At 38.5% G+C, this 22324-nt stretch overlaps 1 protein-coding gene across 2 annotated transcripts in view; it reads left to right on the top strand.

Moving 5' to 3' along the window:
* The window catches only part of si:ch73-383l1.1 (receptor tyrosine-protein kinase erbB-4), a 323429-nt gene that overhangs the window by 219742 nt on the left and 81363 nt on the right, over positions 1-22324 (top strand). For both annotated transcript variants that reach the window (XM_017719311.2, XM_017719313.2), the window contains 7 exons: positions 3159-3293; positions 8831-8896; positions 12618-12736; positions 14564-14705; positions 15532-15645; positions 17579-17705; positions 19873-19946. In XM_017719311.2, coding sequence (XP_017574800.1) covers positions 3159-3293; positions 8831-8896; positions 12618-12736; positions 14564-14705; positions 15532-15645; positions 17579-17705; positions 19873-19946 — 777 coding nt within the window. The remainder of the gene's footprint in view (positions 1-3158; positions 3294-8830; positions 8897-12617; positions 12737-14563; positions 14706-15531; positions 15646-17578; positions 17706-19872; positions 19947-22324) is intronic.

Raw genomic sequence — 22324 nt, 5'->3', positions numbered from 1 at the left:
TGTTTACCTCATTAGCATCTGACCTGTTGGGTACAGTCTAATATGTGATAATTGCCACACACTGAGACTAGGATGTGGTATAATTTGCTGACAGCGATCCAATTATTTATGCTTTCATCCTATCTGGAGCTGTTTTCCACAGCTACCTAGTAACGCTAGTGAATGCTAATGCAAATGTGGTTAATTTTTAATATGTTTTTTTTTTCCTTTGAATAATTGAAAAATTTTACTTCACTGAAAGGTTGAAAGGTTAGAATTCTCACATGTATTCCAGTGTAAGATCAAACAGCTAAACAGCAAAGACACACTGGGTTGTAATACTTGAATATACTTGAATATACTTGAACCCTGATAACGTAATCATGCCATAAACATGTCATATGCCGTATTTGTTGAGTAATATTGTGTCATAATCACTATATATGGCCTAGTCTATTGTATTAGATGAAGCTACGAAAAACTATACAAAAAAGTACATTCAGATCTTAGATATTAACCTATTATTATGTATTATATGTACTATTATATAGTACTATGTAATGATCTAATTAAACCCAAAACATTATTTGAGATCATAACAAGCTAAATATATACAAATTTAAACTTGTGAGAATATTTACATTTGTTTTACATTTATTTATTTTATATTTTTTATTTTAAAGTGCTAAGAGTTTTAAGAGATGTAGATTTATCATTAGTTTCATTTTTAAATGAAAACTTTAGTCAGTAAAAGGCTGTCCTATGTATGTCACTACTGAAAGTTTTCATCAGTGGGCGGAGCCATAGTTTTAGCAACACCCCTGCATTTTAGAGCATGAGGTGAGGCTGCATCCCTGTCCCTCATGGCCACATGGTGAGCAGGTAGATCCCATTGTTCTGAAGTGAAGGTGTGGAGCAGTGTGGAGCATTGGCAATTGTTACTACCTAAACACAGATTTTCTGCAATTAAATCTAGTTTTTGGGTTTTAATGATAAATATTATGTCTGCATGTGTTTACCACTGTTCAAAAGTGTGTTTGTTAGTCATCTACAGGCTAGCATTTCTGAGTCCTGCTAAAAACGAGTTAAAATTGTCACTAATGAAACATTTCTTAAAGTTTTGTTGATGTTATGCTTGTTTTGTTACTGACAAAAATGGAAGGTTCAATTAATAAAATAAACATTATTAAAGTATAGGGTCACTCAGTTTTGTAGGATGATCCCTATAGCCTTGGAGCAAGTAAACAGCTAAATGAAACTTGTCAAAATACAAGACTGCAAAAGTGACCAGTGTGGCATTCAGGCCCAAAGGTCTGTTCACACCAAAGGACTCTTGGATGATCCAGTTGTTGAGACCTTTGGGCTTCATTGCATGTACTGTAGTCAATATATACTATTTATTTTAGCAAGTTTATTGTACATTAACTCTTTTTATTGACAGCTATGTTCGGATTTCAGACGATTCCGTGTCAGCCAGAAATTTCTATTTTACAATGGTGTGAAGGAGATAAAACAGAGTCCTCAAAAGGCCTTATGTTCTTTTTTTGCTGCGGCGGCACCTCAGGGGACCTCAGATGATGAGCAATGGTGCAAATGACAATCAAGGAAGCCTCTCTTGTCATTTTTATCCCACATCTCTAATCATGTTAATTACTCATGCAAAAACAAAGGGAGCAAATTGGACAGACGTGGCCACTTAATTTCGGCCAATCAGATTTGAACAGTCTCATCAAATCCTGGACTTTATTTATTGCATTAAAGGAGCTCAGTATTAGGTCACATCTTATGTTTGTGAGAACTGTATGGGTGGTCTGTAAAATACAGTTCAGAGTGGTAAAGAAAGTGACAATATGATTTGAATGGATTTCTTTATGCACAAATAAAAAAAATAGATTTACAAAGTGTAATCAAAGTGATCAGGCACAGAAATAGTTTTCTGGCCTACAGTAATTGCTACTTTATGCTGGTAACTATGGATTAAACATGATACTTCTTATAACTTTAACACTCACATTTACCTGGTATTACACCCTGAAGTGTTATAAGAGATATATAAGAGATAATTGGAGTCAGGCCTTCGGTTCTAGCCATACTTGTTAAAACCTGGTCAAAAATGTCTATGATAATAGAACCCTATGGGGTTCTAATGGTTTGCTAGTATTAATGTCATGGTTGATTTTTCGTCATTCTATATTAAACACTGCCTTGTGATGTTTGTGAAAAGCATTTCATGATTTCCTTTGAGGCTTGTAACAGACCTTAACACATTTTAGCTATAGAGCTCCCTCTACTGGTTAACATTCATAAAAACTAGCTGAAGCCTGGTTAGGCTACTACTCATATTCATGGTCAGTAATATAGCTGGACTAGTGTAATGCACTTCCTCTAAAAATTGCTCACACACATTGGAAATAATGATTTCTTGATTTCAGTCTCCTTTCCTTATTATGTTGGAAACTAATCGAACAGGTAAGGCTTTCTTTCCAGCTCCTGAAGGCCTGACTAATGGGAAAGTTAGCTTGGCTTTATCTGATTTGATCGTTTACTGTTGGGTTTTTCAATGGTTTCACCCTTTTGTTCCCAAAATTTAGCAATACAATAAGATTATTACTTCAATGTAAATATATCTGACATGATTCTGATTGGCCTTTTTTAAGTCTAAGTAGGCCCTGAAGGTTCTCCACAGCCATTCTATCTGCTGTATTTTAAGTCCCAGTAGGCTGTGAGGGTTCTCCACAGTCCTTCTCATTCTTCTGTTTTGCCTACATTATATTTTTAACACTCTACACTATGGAAATCTTTATCAGTGTCTGCTCTTTTATATTGTTTTTACTCCTATCTTCTGTGCTTTTGTTGTGTAGAATAATTTAATAGAATAAAATTGGATGTCACTCCTCACTTCTCTCTAACACCAATACGTTGTGTCCTCATAACTTGTATACAAGAAATGTGCAGGTAGATGGATAATGTGCTTGTAATCTTCACTAATCTTTTTTATAAGCTCTGCTCATGCTCACAAGATAAAGCTTATGTTTATTCACTTCATCAAAATCTCTTCTTGGCACTAGTGGTCAAAGCTGTGATTGTGATAAAGCATCATTTGGAACAACACAATGTGAAGCGAGGTAATCTGAGGTCTGACAGGCATTCTTGTTTTTTTATTTATCTTGCCCCATCAGAAATCTTGAATGGTGGGGTGTACGTGGATCAGAATAAGTTCCTGTGCCATGCAGACACCATCCACTGGCAGGACATCGTGAAGAACCCTCGAGCTGAACTACTGGTGGTGCCGTCCAACAACAGCGGCAGTTCATGTAAGTACCTGATAGATTAGTACTCAACCGTGTTTAAACGTCTTGGTGGACTGAATCATTTTCTAAAGAATCGTAATTCTACAGTCGAGGAGTGTAAGTCACTTTTACATTACTGTCACAAATACATCATAATAAATCAGTGTCTTAACCCCTTAAAATCTTAGGCTTAAGACATACTAAGCCTTATGACTCATTAACTACATGGATTACAATGCAAACTAGCTGAACTATTCTTAGGTTATAGAAGTGTGGGCCCTCCAGTAGAGCGTGGCTATTTAAAGGGTTAAATGTTTTGCTGTGTTTTTGATAATTTGGTATAGACTCAGCTAAATACGACTAATTATCCCCTGATAAGTTGATTTTAGATCACCAAAATATACGTATTGGTCTTTTAACGCTGCTAGAATTTTCTCATAAGGACATTCGCCAGCTTCTTGTTTGAATTTTCCCAGCCCACCTTAAATGGTGTGGCAGTTGCACCAAATGCACTATAATAATAATGATAACTGCTGAGTTTTTAAGGTGGAATGGGAAAATTCAAACAAGAAGCTGGTGTAGCTGGTGTAGGCTAACTAACTTCAGCTTCGTAGTTTTAATATTGGTTGTATTTTTTTGGTAAGATGATTAAGTGATCAAAATCTTCTATGTAGAGTTTTTGTGCATTGATTGACCTGAATTGTACGCAAATTTAGTTTTATTTATCATGACATCAGAGATAAACACTAATTAAAGAAAAGAAAAACAACTGACAAAGTGTTTCAAGTGGGTTGAAATACTGCTTGCGTTTTTAAACCATATAGGCTACATTGTTTGCTAAGGGCTTGAATGTGAAGCAAGGGAGTAATTGAATAAAACCTTGTTGTCAACATAATATAGGCTATACTGCACATTCTACACATTGGACAGTATAATTTATTACAAGCCAGACTGAACAAACTTTTTTATGCGAGATGAAGTTATTTCTTCACATGCCAGTCTGAAATGGGACTGAAGTTACACGTCTTTTGGCATCTGGAAAAACCCCAGAACTCTGTCACACAGATAAGGTTACAGCCAACGATGCTAACACTGTCAGGGATGGACACTCTGCTGTTGTTGTCCCATCAGCATTGAGACAGATCACTACAGCTAGCATGACCTGTAGTTGTTGGTGTGGTGGGTTCTCATGAGAGGTCTTGTGCCACTCCTCCAAAGTTACATAGTACTATAGCAGCCTTCCTGGGCCCAGAGTGACAACAACAGAGATGCCATTCTCCCTAACATAAGTCAGTGTACTGTCAAAATTAATTGGAAGCTGTTTCAAAGTTGTTATTTTCAGTAAAATTGATACATAATTTTGCTGTAAAGAATCAGAATCAAATCACATTGAGGCCAGAAGTTTACAGCACTCATAAACTGGACCACTGGGTGCAGCTGATTTGTAATCATCTATAATATATCCTGTAGCATTCTGGTCAGTGATAACAGGAAGCGGATTAGCTCACCACTTGGAGCCGAGCTGTTATATGACCACACATAATGACGATTTACTGTCCACAGTAAACAGTGCCCTCTCAAGGTGACTGTGCACTGGACCCTTTTTGTTTCACCATGTGGTACAATAAACCACATTATTAGCTTCTAAAGAGCCCGTTATATTCCATATGTTTGTTTGTTTCCTGAGAGACGAAGGTTTCATCAGTGGCCATTAAAGATTTAGTAGCAGTCTTTCAGTGTCTGGTTCTTGAGTTCATGTACACACTTGAAAATAAAAGATGTTTCGCATCATGAAATCGTCCTTCAGACTGATAGAAAATGTTGTGCTGTAGATGATTGTGTAGAGCCCTTTTGAAAAGTGTTCTGTGTAGCACCCAAAACGGGTTCTTCTATTGTTACAAGGTTGACATTGCAACAACAGAAGAACTCTTTTTGGTGCTGGATAGGTTCTATGTTCTATGTATTTGCATTTCAGGGTAAATGTTTGCATCCCAACAGCTGAAGCATTTAAGCTTAGCTATATATTCAATTCTGCTTCACTCTTTAATAGGAATCACTCACCAGAGCACTAAGGGAGCACAGTGTGTAGCAGTATACTGTAAAAGTAGGAACTGTTGAGTGAAATTTGAATTTCAAGGCAATTAAATTTTCCTCAAAAGCAGATTGGGTAGTCATTCTTATGGACATTTTGGAAGATGCCATCATCCAGAATGACAATCACCATGCAAACTTCAGCTGAAGATAAGAGCGTCTGCCAAATGGTGAAATACAGGCTATGTTTTTCCTGATTTTATTGCCAGATTAACACTGGATGAACAAATGAATCTGAATTTGGAAAATTAGTAAGGATGACTACAGAATCAGCTGTTGGCAAAATGCTGCCCTAAATTTTCGATTTTTCCTCTGTACAATCATCCACTCCATGCATCCTTACCAAAGTTAAAAGTTTTCTTCAAGTGTTTGTCCTGTCGCATTCCATCTGAAGTGCTTTGGAAGAGAACAAAGGGCTGTAGAAGTTGAAAAGGGGGTGTGTGCAGAAGATTGGCAAATTGAGGCCCTTAGAAAATATACTCTGCCTGAGTCTTCAGTGGAGGTTAACTCTCAATCACTCTTGCTGTGTAATTACAGACGATTAACCGCAAATACTGGCATGTGTGCTCCCTTAAAAACACAAGTGTCTTACACCACTTACAGAACATGTGGTGTAATTCTTATTGTGTCTTGGTCAATTTCAATTATAATTACAAAGTCATTCGATGGGACAGTCCTGCATGCCATATGCAATTACTGCCATTTGTTGTACTTATTTTTCTGGATAATTGAGTTATATTTTGATATTTTCCTCCTGTGGAGCTGATGTACACGTTTGAATCATGTAAATTCAAAGCAATCTTTTTTTAGATGTAACTCCAGCTATAGATTGTGAAATTCAGTCATGGAATAATGGAGATATTCTGGCTTATTTCATGTGTTTTTCAGTCCAAAAGATAGAAGCAGGGGCTAGAATGTCCTTAGTGTACACAGTAGACCACGTTCTGCTTCACCTTCACTTTTAACTTCTAAACTTTCACAGTTCAGTGCTCGAGAAAACATGACAACAGAAAAACAGAGAGCATGTTGCACTATTGATTTATGAGGAAAACCTTGAAAACGCTGTACATTCGCAGTAGGACATGGGATTGTGTGTAGAGATGTAGAGAGTTCTATCGTGTCACGTCCATTTGGTACCTACACTGAAAAATGCTGCTTTGAATTGACTTGATTCAAATCTTTATATTGGTTCCATATGAATGAAATATGTATTATCAACCCAGTTACTGCCATTCTTTGCACTTACCTTTGGCAGGAATTATGTTGATGTAATGTGTTGGGACGGGACCGATGTATATATCTGAATCAAGTCAATTTAAAATGACCTTCTCACCAGTGGACAAACATATTCCTTTGTCCAGCTATAAATCATGACTCCTAACAGTAGCCACTGGTTTTCACTAGTAACAGTTACTGGTCTTCATAGCTCTAGTTCTCAATGTGACTCTGATAGGCCTATAACCGCTGTCATTGGTCATTACTGTGACCACACTCTTAGACAAAGGTACGACATTATCTAGGGCAGTCCCCCTCTTGTCACTGGGGTGGTTCCCTCAAGGATACATCTCAGTACTTTTAGTCAGGGAATATAATGAACCATAATCCATTGAATGTGTTTTCCAAGTTGTACTGATTCCACACATTCATCTCACCTCCAGGCTTTATTTTACTGCTCTGTTTTAAAAGATTCGGTTAGGAAAAGGTACAAATATGTACTTTTCATCTGGAAAAACTCCTTTGAGGTTCACAATCGGACCTTAAAACCACTGCTGGACCTTTGAAGGAACATTTACATTTTTTGTACCTTGATTGATGAAAAGTATACCTAACAGTGCAGGGGGTGCGGGTTTCTCGTTTGAGTCTTGGTTCCACTCGTTTTGCTGCTAGGGAGTCATTCCTTGCCACTGTCGCCCTTGGCAACGCTCACTGGGGTTTCTATAAAGCTGCTTTGCGACAGTGTCTGAGGTTGAAAGCACCATATAAATAAAATTTGACTTGATTTAACTTGAGAAGGGGAGGCTAGGGTATCCTTAGCATACATAGCAGACCAATAGATTTATAAGGAAAAACTTTAAAGCGCTGTACATTTGCATTATAGGGTCTTTGAAGTTGTTACACTTTGAAGTCGTTACACTTTGGAACTCTTAAATTGTAAAGAATCGTTTTTAATGACCAGACTCATTAACCAAAAAGCTGAATATTTTCAGATTTCATTTTGGGTTGACTTTAAAGACCAATCCACCATGCTAGATCGTATTAGATCAGAATGGCATAATGGCTTCTGGTTATACATACAGTCTTACCATATTTCAATTTTATTGCATTGTTTTCCTATTTGTATCATAACTCTTTAGAAAATGAACATTTAAGCCATATATCTATGCAATAGAAATGTCCATAACTGCATTGACAATTGCAAGTTAAGACTGTACTATGCACAGCAGAAGTCACGCATCAACAATGTTCAGAAACACCGCCAACTTCTCTGGACTTGAGCTCATCTAAAACAGACTAATCCACAGTGGAAACATGTATTGTGGTCTGATGAATCAAAATGTTTATGAAAAAATGTTTCTGTAGGCCATAAAAGAAAAGGACCATCCAGACTGTTACCAGGATAAAGTTAAAAAATGAGCATCTGTCTGCCGTTTAGACCACATCTTTTTCAAGGACATCCATGCTTATTTCAACATGACAAGACCAAGTGACATCTGTGAGTGTGAGTGCTAGACTAGCCTTCCAGCCCTGAATGGTCTTCCATTGAAAACATCTTGCAGTATTAATCAAAATACATGTAAAGTTGCACACCTGAAAACTTGTATAACTGAATAAAAAAATTTCCACTTTCATAACTGGGTCAGTTTGTATCTTCAGTCCTTTATCAATTATGAAGTGCCATTAAATATGTTCCTGTCTCAACTTTTTTGGGATGGGTTGAGGCATCAAATTTTAAATGTGAGTGCATATTTGCAAAAAAATAAAAATGAATAAAAATAATTAAGTTCATAATGTAAAGTATAAAATGTGCTTTTCTACTGTTTTCAATTGAATGCAGTCATATACTGTCTCAGCTTTTTGGGAATTGGGTTTGTAATAGTAGGAGAAGATTAGTTATTATTGTTGTTGCTGTTTACCTTTTAACCTTTATTACCAGTTTATCTGGTCATTTTTTCGAGTCTCCTGGACGTGTGCAGCATTCTGCACAAATGAGAAATGATTTTGAGATATAGAAACATCGCACAAGCCTGATTATGTCTTTAATAACAAAACCTATCAAAGAGCCTATTGGGAGAAAACAACCAACAACCTCCTTCTACTTTGTCCTTCAGGATGATTATCTGTCCAATCCAGTCATATACATATGATTTGTAGTAGAGACAAATCTATTTGTCTCCTTCTTCTATGTTGTGTTTTAGTTGTTCGTAATAACAGTGGAAGAAATCACTGATGATGGTGAATGTGCTCCACAGGCAGGCGATGTCATCGATCCTGTAATGGACGCTGCTGGGGTCACCAAGAAGACCAGTGCCAGACCTGTAAGTATTAAACCTTGCAAAAGCTCAGTAAACAAGCATGCTGCAAAGTGCAGTTGGTCAATTACCTTTATTTTACAACCTGAACTCACTTTATTTTCTTTCTATTGCAAGATTGTGCTTCCATATAACATCTCATTTGTAGTTCGCTTGAACCTTTAGAACCTTTACAAAAAAAAAGTCAATTTTATGTTCATTAATGGCACTTTTACATGGAAAATGGGTTTAAAAATCTGAGACCATTAAGAAAAATGCTTATATTTTGCAGATGTTATTGTTAATGTAACAAGTTGAGTGAAAAGTCAAATTTTTTAAATCCTTTATTTCAAGAATTTCTTAGTATTGGAGACGTCCCACTTTTCCTTTAATGACAGCAGGAACTGCAAAAGAAACTTTAAAAATTCCAGATTTACAGCATGGTCTCAGACTTTTAGAGCCCACTGTACCTTGTTAGGTGCACACCAGTGAAAGCTTGACTTCCAGGTGAAACCTAGTTCAGTTCGCTGCTGGTGGCAATGCACTTTTACGATGATTTGCACCAAAATGAGGGAATTCACTTTCAAAGCAAGTTCTTCTTCTTCTAGCCACACTTTAGAATTGTATTCTCTTAAAAAAGGCAGTTCTTCAAAGAAAATAATTCTATATAAAACCATGGACACTCAAAGAGCCTGTTGCATGATTTGCATCTTTGGATTGAGGGAGAATGTCTTAAATATGGTTCTATTTAGCACCACAAAGTGTTCTTCTATTATTACAAGCTCACAATGGAAAAACCCTTTTGGGTGCTATATGGAAAAGTTTTTCTTTTTCTTCCAGAAAGGTTCTATGTAGAACCATCTTCTACATATTCTGTATCAATCTGAAGAACACTTTCATGATGCCAAGATCATGCAAGCGGTTATTTAAGCGTTCATGGTTCTATATAGAACCATTTTCTTTACTGAAGAACCCTTGAGGGACCATCTTTTGTGCACTGTCTGCATAATCTGCCTGTTTACATTTCACTCTTTACAGAGACTCTGATTGTTTTTGTTGTTCGTAATGTCAGATAAGCATTTGATTTTACTACATGGACCACGTAAGATGTTCTTCATAGATTGGGCCAGACTTCAGCGACCTGATTGTATTGCCTGATTAAACCAGTCAGTCAGAGGAGTTCAGATTACAGAAGTAAAGATCAAGAAGGGTTTTCTTTGTTACTGTTGCTCTACATGTAGATGCTAAACGTCTAAGTTTTCATGCAACATGAGTAGGATCATACATTTTATTGAGAATATTTGGTAATGCTTTCGTTTACAGGTCTCTGTATTCTAGTTATTAACCAGGGAAATGACATCTTAGTACTTGGTTACTACATTTACGGCATTTGGCTGACGCTCTTATCCAGAGCGACTTACAATTTGATCATTTTACACAGGGAGGCCAAGGTGGTGTTAGGAGTCTTGCCCAAGGATCCTTATTGGTATAGTGTAGGATGCTTGCCAAAGGCAAAGGTGTTAACCACTACACCAACCAACCACCTATTTGAGTACAATGATAATAAGTTCCAAAACAGTACTGCTATAATATCTAAGACTCTTTGTACTTTGCCATATAACTACCAAGTGCTATTTAACCCAAAATAATTTGAGTGCAGTGGAGTTTATACCACTGCACCACTACTACTTACCCAGATAATGGCTAGAACCTGTTGGGCATTTCAGCGTATTGGATCTTGCCAGTATGTTACCCAAACAATTACGCAATATTTTAAAAACTGTACCTCACACTTACCTGGTTAATGGGTTAATGTCTAGGAACAGTTAAACAGAGTGTTACTGAATATATTCAAGGGGTTAAATCTGCATGTTATAGGCTAATGAAAGCACTAAAAGTCACAAATACCCAAAATCTTGGTGGGAATGAACGAGGTTTGAAAGCAGTCATAGCCTGAAGTAGTCAGGTACTTTAAGTCACCATTATTACTTCAGATACTTAAATTTTCCACTATTATGCATCATTATTATTTTTATGCAGCATTTTCAGCATTTTGTTTCGGAACAGCATCCCATTTGTAGTTCTGGAGCGCATAAAGAAAGATAAAAGTTGATTGAGCTTTTAGTACCTACCTTTTAAAAACACCCAGTAGCTTCATTTTGGTAAATAATTGAGGAAAGCAGTTTGATGTTCATTAAGCTGTAGCCCCAGGCCGTTTCTGAAAAGGCTCATGAAAGCCGCAGAACACAATGCAGGATAAAAGAAAGGTTTGTATAACAGACATAACACGCACGACCCAGTCAGTGTCAGACTAAACAATCAGGCCTGGAATCGTGTTTGCTGTGTCTCTCCTCACATGTTTTGTTCAGGCTTGTTTTTTGTGTGTTTTTTTCTGGTATCTGCATAAATATTCTTTCTAATGAAGTTTAGTTTTAGTTTGCCTTTCATCCTTCAAAAAGATTGGGGTTTTTTGATATTGGTAAGCCTTAGATTCTGAGTTTGATTACCAGAGAGATCGAAAAGGGTAAAAAAAAGTGCAATCTCTCATTCTCCCACATGCTGGTCAGGGGGACTCTGACCCTTGGCTAGGAGAATAACCCGCTGGGTGATGCAGCTCGCTGCGTGGGCGATAATTACAGAGGGAGGACTGAGTTCAAACTGAGAAAAACAGAGAGAGAGGTTGAGAAGAGGTAGGAGAAAGAGAAGAGAGGGCGGGAGAGAGCTGAAAAAGAGTCAACACTTGCGCCTCTTGGGCCACCGGCGGAGTGCTGTACTTCAGTTTTTACACTGTAATTAGTTGAGGCTCCGAATTGCATAAAAACTTCAGATTAGTAGACGGATTCATTCCGTTTGGAGAGGCAAATAACAGCCCACTTGAAAAGGGAATAATGGAATATATTGCATCGTGTGATCTTGGCCTTTTATTTACCATAGTTCTGCAGTTACAGACTGTAGTCCATCTGTTTCTCTGATACTTTGTTACCCTGTTCTTCAGTGGTCAGAACCCCTACAGGAACACCACAGAGCAGGTACTATTTGGGGTGGTGGGTCATTCTCAGCACTGTTGTGTTGGCTGGATATTTCTGGTTCTCAGTCAAGCAACAATATTAATAATCAATAATTATTTTGAGTAGAAATACAATCATTAATTGTATGTTGTTTACAATGATTGACGTTTTTTCATCCTTATAATCCTTTAGAAATTCCAGCAAGGATTTACATATAATCCCATTTCCAAAAAAGTCGGGACACAATGCAGAATGTAAATAGAAACACAATGCAAATCATTTAAACCCCATATTTAATTGAAAATAATGCAAATAATAAAAAATAGAAATGCAAAAAATGATAAAAAGTACAAAAATATACGCCCTTTTTGAATTTAACGTCTTTAAAGTCATCTGTCTTGAAGATTTTCCTATACCTATAAGTATGACACCTAAATACTAGGTAACTATTTGAGAACAATGACATTAAGTACCGAAACTGTACTGCTATAAAATTTAAGACTCTTTGCACTTAATATATACATATAACTACCAAGTACTATTTAACCCAAAATAATTTGAGTACAGTGGAGTTTATATCACATACTTACCCGGTTAATGCCTAGTATTTCTTGAAGGTTTTCCTATAATACCCTTATAAATGGGGAAGGGACCTATAACAGTGGACATATAGCGAGTGTGGGGGTCACAGTAGTGCAGACGATGTGTGCACTAACTGTGAGGCTGTGTTTGTGTTTCAGTGACGAAGACAGTCTGTGCTGAGCAGTGTGACGGCCGCTGTTTCGGTCCCTACGTCAGCGACTGCTGCCACCGAGAGTGCGCTGGAGGCTGTTCCGGACCCAAAGACACCGACTGCTTTGTAGGTCATCTTTCTCAAACTGTCCTACAGCATTGGTATCCACAGATATCCTGTAGTGTGCTATACTCTTCTGTGGTTGCACCTCTGCGGTGTAACAGTTTACCTCTTTACCTCTTTTTATTTAAAAGCACTCAAGTTCTACACGTTCTAGTATTTTTTGTGGGTTTAGCAGGGGAGATCTGTGACTAGGCCCTCAGTTTGGCCAGAGAGCAAACAAAAACGCCTCTACGATGCTAAACGTAATTTTCTAGAACTATGAAATCACTAATTCTGGGGTGATTGAACATTTATTGGCCATTAATATATGCAGGACCTTTGAAGCTTCTTATGGACATGAGCATGTATCTTACCTTGTAGCAGGTTCACAGTGACTTCAATGTCCTGGCATAGAACTTCCACTGTTTTCCATTCCTAACAACTACTTGAAACCAGCTGTGACAGCTGCTCCTATTCACAGTCAGTGAGATATCTAGGACTTCATAAGGTCTAAAGTGATGACTTCCCTCATAGAATTGGCCCTACCAGTTGGAAATCAAAACATGATTGGTTGATTCCACTGTCACCTCCTAATTATATTGGTAGATAAGATTTAAGATCTTTAGGTCAGCTCCTGAAGTCCTAACCAATGGGAAGGCTTGTTTGGCTGAATCAACTTGGGTACCACAGAGAAAAAAAAAAATTACAGTTGGACAATTTTCAATTGGATGTTGCAGCATTTAAGCTCTTTGGTTTCTAACCAGAGCTTAACAATGAAATAAGAGTATCACTCCAATACTTGCAAAGTTTTAATACGACAAGCATGATAATTATTTCAAAACAAAAAATGAACCAAAGAAATTACAGACCCTTTTTTTTTAACGTTGTTTTTATGCTTGTTTGTCATGCATAGGTTTACATACTGCATCAGACTTCATGATATGGGCAGAAAGGCCTATGTTTTTTTATTTAGTCTATGATTTTTTTCATATTTGTCTCTTGAGCCTTATAAAATTATATTGTAATTCTTTTTAGTTTAGTTTTATTTAACTATATTAGTTACATAGTTACATATTACATAGTCCTAAGTCCTACATTGGCCTTTTATATTCTCTAATTTTCTCAATTAAATGTACATCAGTTTATTGTTTTTAAATGTTCTTTATACACAAACTTGACTTTATTATGCAACAGACACAGTTTTCTACACATTATATAGTTCACACATATGTGTCTGAATGCAGTCAAGATCTAGATTTTTTTTATAGAAAATGCCAGAGAAGTAACTAACTAAAGGACTATGAAGGCTGGTTAGTTCCTCTGTAACCATATTTCCTTTGAAAAAAGCTCAATTAACTGCATAGAAAATGTATGATTTTAATATTAGCAACTTCACAGTCGAGGGAAGGCAAATAGGATAAAATAGATTTTATCTGTATTATGAAAGTGTAGTTTTTAAAATGGGTCCATTTGTTTCCCAGAACTGTTGTGGAAATATTGTGGTTATTATTTATAGCTTTAGGAGTTTCAATTACTTCTGGTTATTACTGTTCACAGATGTTGATTGTATACCTGCCAGGACTTTTAATTAGAACAGCATTTCACCCTTTTGCATGGTGTCTTGGATCAATTTTTCCAATTTTATTCAGTTTCTGCTGGTGCATGGAGTTAAATTGAACAATAGGTCACAGTTCGCTGCAAAATAAACTCTTAATCGTCAGCCGCAACTGCGATTAATGAAGTACGAGAGAGACCGTTTTAGATTAAATATGATTTGTTCATCCTGAACTCTTTCCAAGCCAAGTGGCGCCAATGTTATCCTGTTCATTGTTTGCCTTTTGTGTGGTGTAGGCTTGTACCAACTTCAACGACAGTGGGGCTTGTGTGACGCAGTGTCCCCAACCTTTTGTCTACAACCCAACGACCTTCCAGCTGGAGCACAATCCCAAAGCCAAATACACCTATGGAGCATTCTGCGTCAAGAAATGCCCACGTGAGTTTGGTTAAAATTAAGATTTTTATTTAAACAACAAGTTCTAGATCTCTAAGAATCTGCCTCGAGTCCTGCTAACAGTTCAAAACGGTAGCCCATCAGTTGTTGCACAGTTCGTGTTAGTCATTCATGCCAAAGGGTGAGGAACTCTGCTCCCGGGGAGATGGACTCGTGCACGGTTTGGTGATTTTCCTACTCAAGCACACCTCATTTAACTCAGCACTAGGGTTTAATTACCAGGTTTTGTTTGTGCGCTAGAGCAGCGAAATCACCAAACTGTGCTGGACTCTGGCCCTCAGTTTCCCACCTCTGCTCTAGCCTTTCATAAGTGGTGAGTTTCTGACCACAAAGCTATTCATAGGATATATTTGAATGGTGAACCACTCTCAAACTAGCAGTGATACTGCCTAAAACCCTTGACAAATAAAGGTTCATAAATGCTTCTTGGCTTAAAGATTATTGGTTCTAGGAAACAAAAAATAGAGCCACTTATATTAAATGAGCCATCCATTGAAAAGTTCTTCAGGAAACCCAACGTGGTTCCTCTTTGGCATCGCTCCTGAGAACAATTTTTGACAAATACGTCAGCGCTGTGCTAAGAATGGTCCACCAACCAAATAATATCTGGTGAACAGCAATCCTGTGGTCAGAAACTGACCAGTGATTTGTTGCTGACAAATTATGGATCAACAGATGGGTTGTAATTGCACAGCTTTGTGGTAGACCTATAAGAAAGGTAGAGCTCAGTGAGTAGATGTACAATGCAGGACATTCTAAAGTGGATGATGAGTGTGTTTCTCTTTTTAAAATGGTCCTTCACCCACAGATAACTTTGTGGTGGACCACAGCTCCTGTGTGCGAGCCTGCCCAAGCAACAAGATGGAGGTGGAGGAGAACCGCATCAAAATGTGCATCCCGTGCACTGACATCTGCCCAAAAGGTGAAGATCCACTATTCATAGTCATTTACTACCAACAGCTTTCCTCTTAACCCATTTTACAGAGCACCTGCCCAAAAGGTGAAGGTCACAAGGTGAAGGTCAGGTTTCCTGGACAGGGATTAAGCCTATTCTTGGCCTAAATCGCAATGCCACCATTGGAATCCAGTTCATTCCAGAATTAGGCCTATTCTTAGTCAAGGAAACTGTCATACAGTACTGTGCAAGACAGGGACTCATTTATTGAATTCCCAGTCAAACTGGGTAATTACACAGATTACACAGAAGCCTCAACATCTAAATATAATGTAATTCAGACAGTATTTACTCTGTCCACTCTTTACCTTTATTGCAGCTTCCATTCTTTTCAGGAGACTCACTTTCAGTATTTCAAAGACACCTGGACACACATCTCCAAAGTTCAGTCTTAGATTAGATTAAGTGACCCTTATTAGTCCCACAACGGGGACCTCCTTATTTAACCCATCCATGCAGTGAAACACCACATACACACTAGTGAACACACACACTAGGGGGCAGTGAACACACTTGCCCGGAGGGCAGCCCTGTCCACTGTGCCTGGGGAGCTGTTGGGGGTTAGGTGTCTTGCTTAGGGGTACTTCACTCACATACTGTCAGACTGTTAGAAGTTGGTTGATCATTTTCTGACGTAATCCAAACACACTCGATGAAGTTGAGGTCTGAACTCTGGGTTGTCCAGTCCATTGATTTAAGACTAGCAGCTTCTTTGCTTGATTTGCAAATCCACTAGTTTTCTTATCAACGGCTTCTTGACAGCTACACATCCTTTCAGACCCACAGCGCTGAGTTGTCGGCTCACAGTAGAAGGGTGGACAGAAACACATCTGAATATCAGATTGAGCTTGCAAAGATGAAAGCTACTATGAAGAACCTATTTATCTGATAGTGACCATTGTGGTGATTTATATCTAATGTCCTAGGAAATATCTCCTGACAATCTCCATGAACAACTTGCCATTTTGACTGGAAATCAATCAAATGAATGGTGGTCTCAGACTTTTGCACAGTTCCTTATCTCGGTTCTTTGCCAAATTTCACAGTTAGAAAAGTAACTACTGTATTTGATCATACTTTGTAACATACTTTTTAAAAAGTCTGAATAAATGAATACCCTTCTATCCATCTCAGTACTCACTTTATGAAGCTTAGTTTCGTTGGCCTCAGAGAAAGAATGAAGTAAAACAGTCAAAGAACTGAAAGGCAGTGATGTTGGATTAATATTTCAGAGTGTAAACTGGGTCATATCACTGCCAAATATCACTTACATTCGCTTCTTCTTCAAGCTTTTTATCTTCATCTTTTCCACAGCACACAGAGGTTATAGAGTTTAAAACCAAATGAATGATGGCAATTCGCAATATAATCAAATTTTGAAATGGCTTCACTCTTTCTCCTTCTTCTTCAAAGACATTTTACAAGTTAACTGGCTGAACTAACGAGCCAAACTCAGTAAACAGCAAAGCCATGACTTAGCACATTGCTTTTTTATCTTACATATAGACATTTAAGTGAAAATTAATAATTGCAATTCACAATGACGACACATTTTGAAATTGATACAATTGAAGTCATAACTTTACATTTAGCCACATTCATTTAACCTCTTTAGCTCCTTGGGGCCACCAGTGGTTCCAAAACGCATTTCGTCATATTCTTCATAACCTTCATATTTCATGAGCTACATTCAAAAGGTGGGTGTCATATGAGGCTGTAACTGTCTTTTTACAGTCAAATAGATGATGTAATTTAAAACTTTGCCAAAAGAAGCTGAACTGACAATTTTTTTGATCCCCAAATCTGAACTAGTTGAATTCTGTCAAACCAATGAGGCTGAGGAATGCACTACAGAATGTTACGTCGCGTGTTGTTTGTCTGTGTTATGTCTGGTTCACAGTGTGCGATGGCATCGGCACAGGCAGTTTACAGATGGCCCAGACGGTGGACTCCAGCAACATTGACAAGTTTGTCAACTGCACCAAGATCAATGGCAACCTGATCTTCCTCATCACTGGGATTAAAGGGTGAGCGCTTACCTTTCACCTTACAAGCCATTTTAGTCTTACTTAGTCTTTATTCTAAACAGTTTCTAAGTTTTTGAATTTTGCAATTGTTGTAAGTGTATTATAAGACAATGTACTTTATTTCTAGATATGTTCTATTTTAAATAAAAAACGTCATTCTATTGGCAAATAATTTTGCTTATTGCAGGAAATAATGCTCGAAATTAAAATGATTTGCAAGTGGAATAAGACAACTTCTTTAGATAAAATGGCTAGTATAAATTTAATTATTTTCCTTCCTCATAATTCCATCTATTTTGTGAAGTGCAGCAGCCCCTCCTGCAGCCAAGCACCCCTACAGCATGATGCTGCCACCCCCATGCTTCGCAGTTGGGATGGTGTCCTTTGGCTTACAAGCTTTTCTAACGATGGCTGTTGTGGCCAAAAAGTTCCAGTCGTTTTCATTAGACCAGAGGACATGTCTCGAAAAAGTAACATCTTTGTCCCCATGTGTAGTCACAAGCTATAACCTGGCATTTTATGGCAGTTTTGGAGAATGAGAAATATTGAGAAATGAGAAATATTCTACATTTTAACAAGATTTAGATTCAGGACATATTTGTTGCACTGTGGAGATTGAAACAAACAGACACAAGTTAGAAGTGCAGACTTGAATATGTCAATGTAGGTGACATCAATAATTCATCATGTAGCTAACAACATGGTTAATCACAGTCTTCTACAAAAGTCAGGGATCACTTTTCAGCAAAATTATAAACAAATCATTCTGCATTAAGTTCTAACTACATGGACTTCGGTGCCAACTAACTAAGCTATTCTTTGGTTCTAGAAAAAAAACTTTGGGCCTGCTGGTGGGACCTGAACTTTTAAGGGGTTAAATATATCTATAATATATTTATAATATATTTAACAGGAAATTACAGAATAACCTCCACAACTAAACTGAGCATCAATTTTCAGTATTTAGTGTTTCCACTCCTTACCTTTATTTCAGCATCCAATCTTTTCAGGACACTCACTTCTCAAATAAATCTGCAAGGATGTTTTTCCATACTTCCAAAGTTCAGTCTTGAAAGTTGGTTGCACGTTTTCTTTTTTAATTTTCAAAATTTCTACATTTTCTCTGTTTTCTTTTGCATATCTTATACATACTTTCAAACCCATAGCATTGAGTTGTCTTCTCACAGTGATGTTTTCAGATCTGGAACAGCTTGATTGATGGTGACAGTTTTGGTGGTCTTCCAGGTCTTCCAGGTGGTGGTTAGCAGTCCCATTTTCTTTTTTTGAACACCGGTTTTGAAAATGTTTTTTCCACCTACTTCCCATTTCTTATGCGAGTGGATTATCTTTTATCTAATCTGTTCAGAAATACGTCCTAGAATAACGTTTTGACTGGAAATGGCATTAATAAAGAGCGATCGAAAGAGACTTTTTCTCAGTACAACCAGTACCAGTGCAGCAAAATGACAACAACTCCAGGCTTCTAAGGGTTCATTCTCATCTATCCTCCATTTCAGATCATACAGCCTCACCAAAAACCGCTACATGCCCTTGATTTCCCAGTGCTATGTTACATTGCCACCATACAAAAACAAAACAACACTGAGATCATATTGACCTCTGCATTTGCAGTTATAGTTCAAATACAAACCTCTCGCTACGCTTTACAAAAGCCCCCCAGGGAGTCCATTTCTTTCACTCACTGTCATCTCCATCTCAAACTACACACCTTTACAAATTGCAAATTGATTTTACACCATGATTTCTCAGCAGTGTGTGGGCTTTTTAGTTGGGCCTCTGGGCTTCGTTGTCCAAATGCTAATGTCTCAAAAACGTGAAGTTATACTACACGCTGTAGCTTTCAGTGCAAACTCATTGCGGTATCGAGGTCGCCTGCTTGACGGTCTCTACTGACATTGTCGGCTGTCATGCAGAAAGATTGTCAGAACTCATTTCGTGTTTGACTTTGCCTTGTTGCTCCGGGACGTCATTAGTCCAGCCTTCATTCCAGCAAGCTTTTCCCCCCACGCATCTCAGGAGGCCACTTATGATTTATCGCAGGTTTTAACCCCAGGTGAACCGCTTTCTCGCTCTGAAAGTGCTCAACTATTGTTTTCCTTCTTCTGATCTCTCTTTCTCTCTCTCTCCTGCTTCACATCTGCCACAGAGACATGTACCATGGCATCGGAGCTTTGGACCCAGAGAGGCTCAACGTGTTCCGCACTGTCAAAGAGATCACAGGTGAGGCGTTTTTTGTCGTGAAGCCTTTTTAAATCTCTAGGTGATACTGGGATTGAGGCTGTCTGTAAACAGAGTGATGAATTCATATTGATTATTTCTCTTTAGCTAGTGAATTAGCTTGTTACCAGACATCATAGTAGAGATGTGAATATACAGCCACTGGCCGGTAGGAGCAACTACCTTGTCTGTTCACCTTGCTGAGGTACTGAGACTGAGGTACATCTGTTGATGCACAGTTTGAATTAGTCATTCTCTATTCCCACATGGTCAGTTTCATGACCACAGAGCTGCTCTAGTCTGGATATATTTGGGTATTCCATGTACACTATGTTGTCAGAAGTATTCGCTCGTCTGCCTTCACACACATAGGAAATTGAGTGATGTCCCATTCTTAATCCATAGGGTTTAATATGATGTCGGCCCACCCTTTGCAGCTATAACAGCTTCAGCTCTTCTGGGAAGGCTTTCCACAAGGGTTAGGAGTGTGTTTATGGGAATTTTTGACCGTTCTTCCAGAAGCGCATTCGTGTGGTCAGACACTGATGTTGGACGAGAAGGCCTGGCTCACCGTCTCTGCTCTAATTCAGCCCAAAGGTGTTCTATGGGGTTGAGGTCAGGACTCTGTGCAGGCCAGTCAAGTTCTTCTACACCAAACTGGCTCATCCACGTCTTTATGGACCTGCTTTGTGCACTGATGCGCAGTCATGTTGGAACAGGAAGGGGCCGTCCCCAAGCTGTTCCCACAAAGTTGGGAGCATGAAATTGTCCAAATCTTCCTTCCTTTTACTGGAACTAAGGGGCCGAGCCCAACTCCTGAAAAACAACCCCACACTATAATCCCCCCTCAACCAAACTTTACACTGGAAAAAATACAATCAGACAAGTACCATTCTCCTGGCAACTGCCAAACCCAGACTCATCCATCAGATTTCCAGACGGAGAAGCGTGATTGGTCACTCCAGAGAACACATCTCCGCTGCTGGCGGCGCTTTACACCACTGCACTCCACGCTTTGCATTGCGCTTGGTGATGTAAGGCTTGGATGCAGCTGCTCTGCCATGGAAACCCATTCCATGAAGCTCTCTACGCTGTTCTTGAGCTGATCTGAAGGCCACATGAAGTTTGGAGGTCTGTAGTGATTGACTCTGCAGAAAGTCGGTGACCTCTGCGCACTATGCCCCTCAGCATCCGCTGACCGCTCTGTCATTTTACGTGGCCGACCACTTCGTGGCTGAGTTGCTGTCGTTCCCAATCGCTTCCACTTTGTTATAATCCCACTGACAGTCGACTGTGGAATATTTAGTAGTGAGGAAATTTCACGACTGGACTTGCTGCACAGGTGGCGTCCGATCACGGTACCACGCTGGAATTCACTGAGCTCCTGAGAGCAACCCATTCTTTCACTAATGTCTGTAGAAGCAGTCTGCAGGCCTAGGGGCTCGGCTTTATACACCTGTGGCCATGGAAGTGATTGGAACACCTGAATTCAGTGATTTGGATGGGTGACTGAATACTTTTGGATATATAATGTAGATTTACAGCATTTGGCAGGCAGTCTTATCCAGAGTGACTTACAATTTGATCATTTTACACAGGTAGGTGAAAGTAGCGTTAGAAGTCTTAGCCAAGGACTCTCATTGGTATAGTGTAGGGTGCATATCCAGACAGGGGGATTGAACCCCAGTCTACAGCACGGAAGGTGTCACCCACTATACTCTACCAACCATTTACCATTCTTTTTATTTAACAGCCTTGCATAGCTGTGGCATTCCATCTACTGTTTTGCTGACTAAATATCTATGTCTGCTCATTTGCCCCTAGCTAGCTAACAGTGTCATTTAATCTTGTCTCCTAATTAAAGTTTTAATGGTTAGTTCCTTTTGGGTTGGAAGGCTTGTTTACAAAACCTTCCAAAATATGATTTGATGGCATTGAATCTGCCAGTAAAATGGTGCACAGAAGTGAAAACAGTATAAACTGTATTGAACTCTCTTGAAAACAAGAGGGAGATGATTCAAATTCCATGACTTTCATTTCTGTCAGAAAAGACTACGAAGGTATCTTCATATGATTTTGATACCAAAAGTGATAAACAATAAGTCGATAAAACAGCAAATGAATAGACGTAATTAAGACAAAAGCAGATACTCTGCTGTTTCGCAAGGAAATTTAAAGGGATTTTTTTTCCACACCTCCAAAGTTCGGTCTTAGAAGTTGGTTTGAATTTTCTGCTTTCCATAGTCCTAGTGTTCTCCATCCCAGATTTAGACTCATCAGTCCATAAAACCTCACTCTACTCCTCAGACAAAGCATGGGCGAGTAACCCTATGGTGACGTGTAAATGGTTAAAATTGGCATTTTGGTAAAAGAACAGAGAG

The sequence above is a fragment of the Pygocentrus nattereri genome, chromosome 12 (assembly GCF_015220715.1).
Source record: "Pygocentrus nattereri isolate fPygNat1 chromosome 12, fPygNat1.pri, whole genome shotgun sequence".
Taxonomy (NCBI): Eukaryota; Metazoa; Chordata; class Actinopteri; order Characiformes; family Serrasalmidae; genus Pygocentrus; species Pygocentrus nattereri.
Note: the sequence above shows the minus strand (reverse complement) of the source record. Positions and strands in the feature narration are given on the sequence as shown.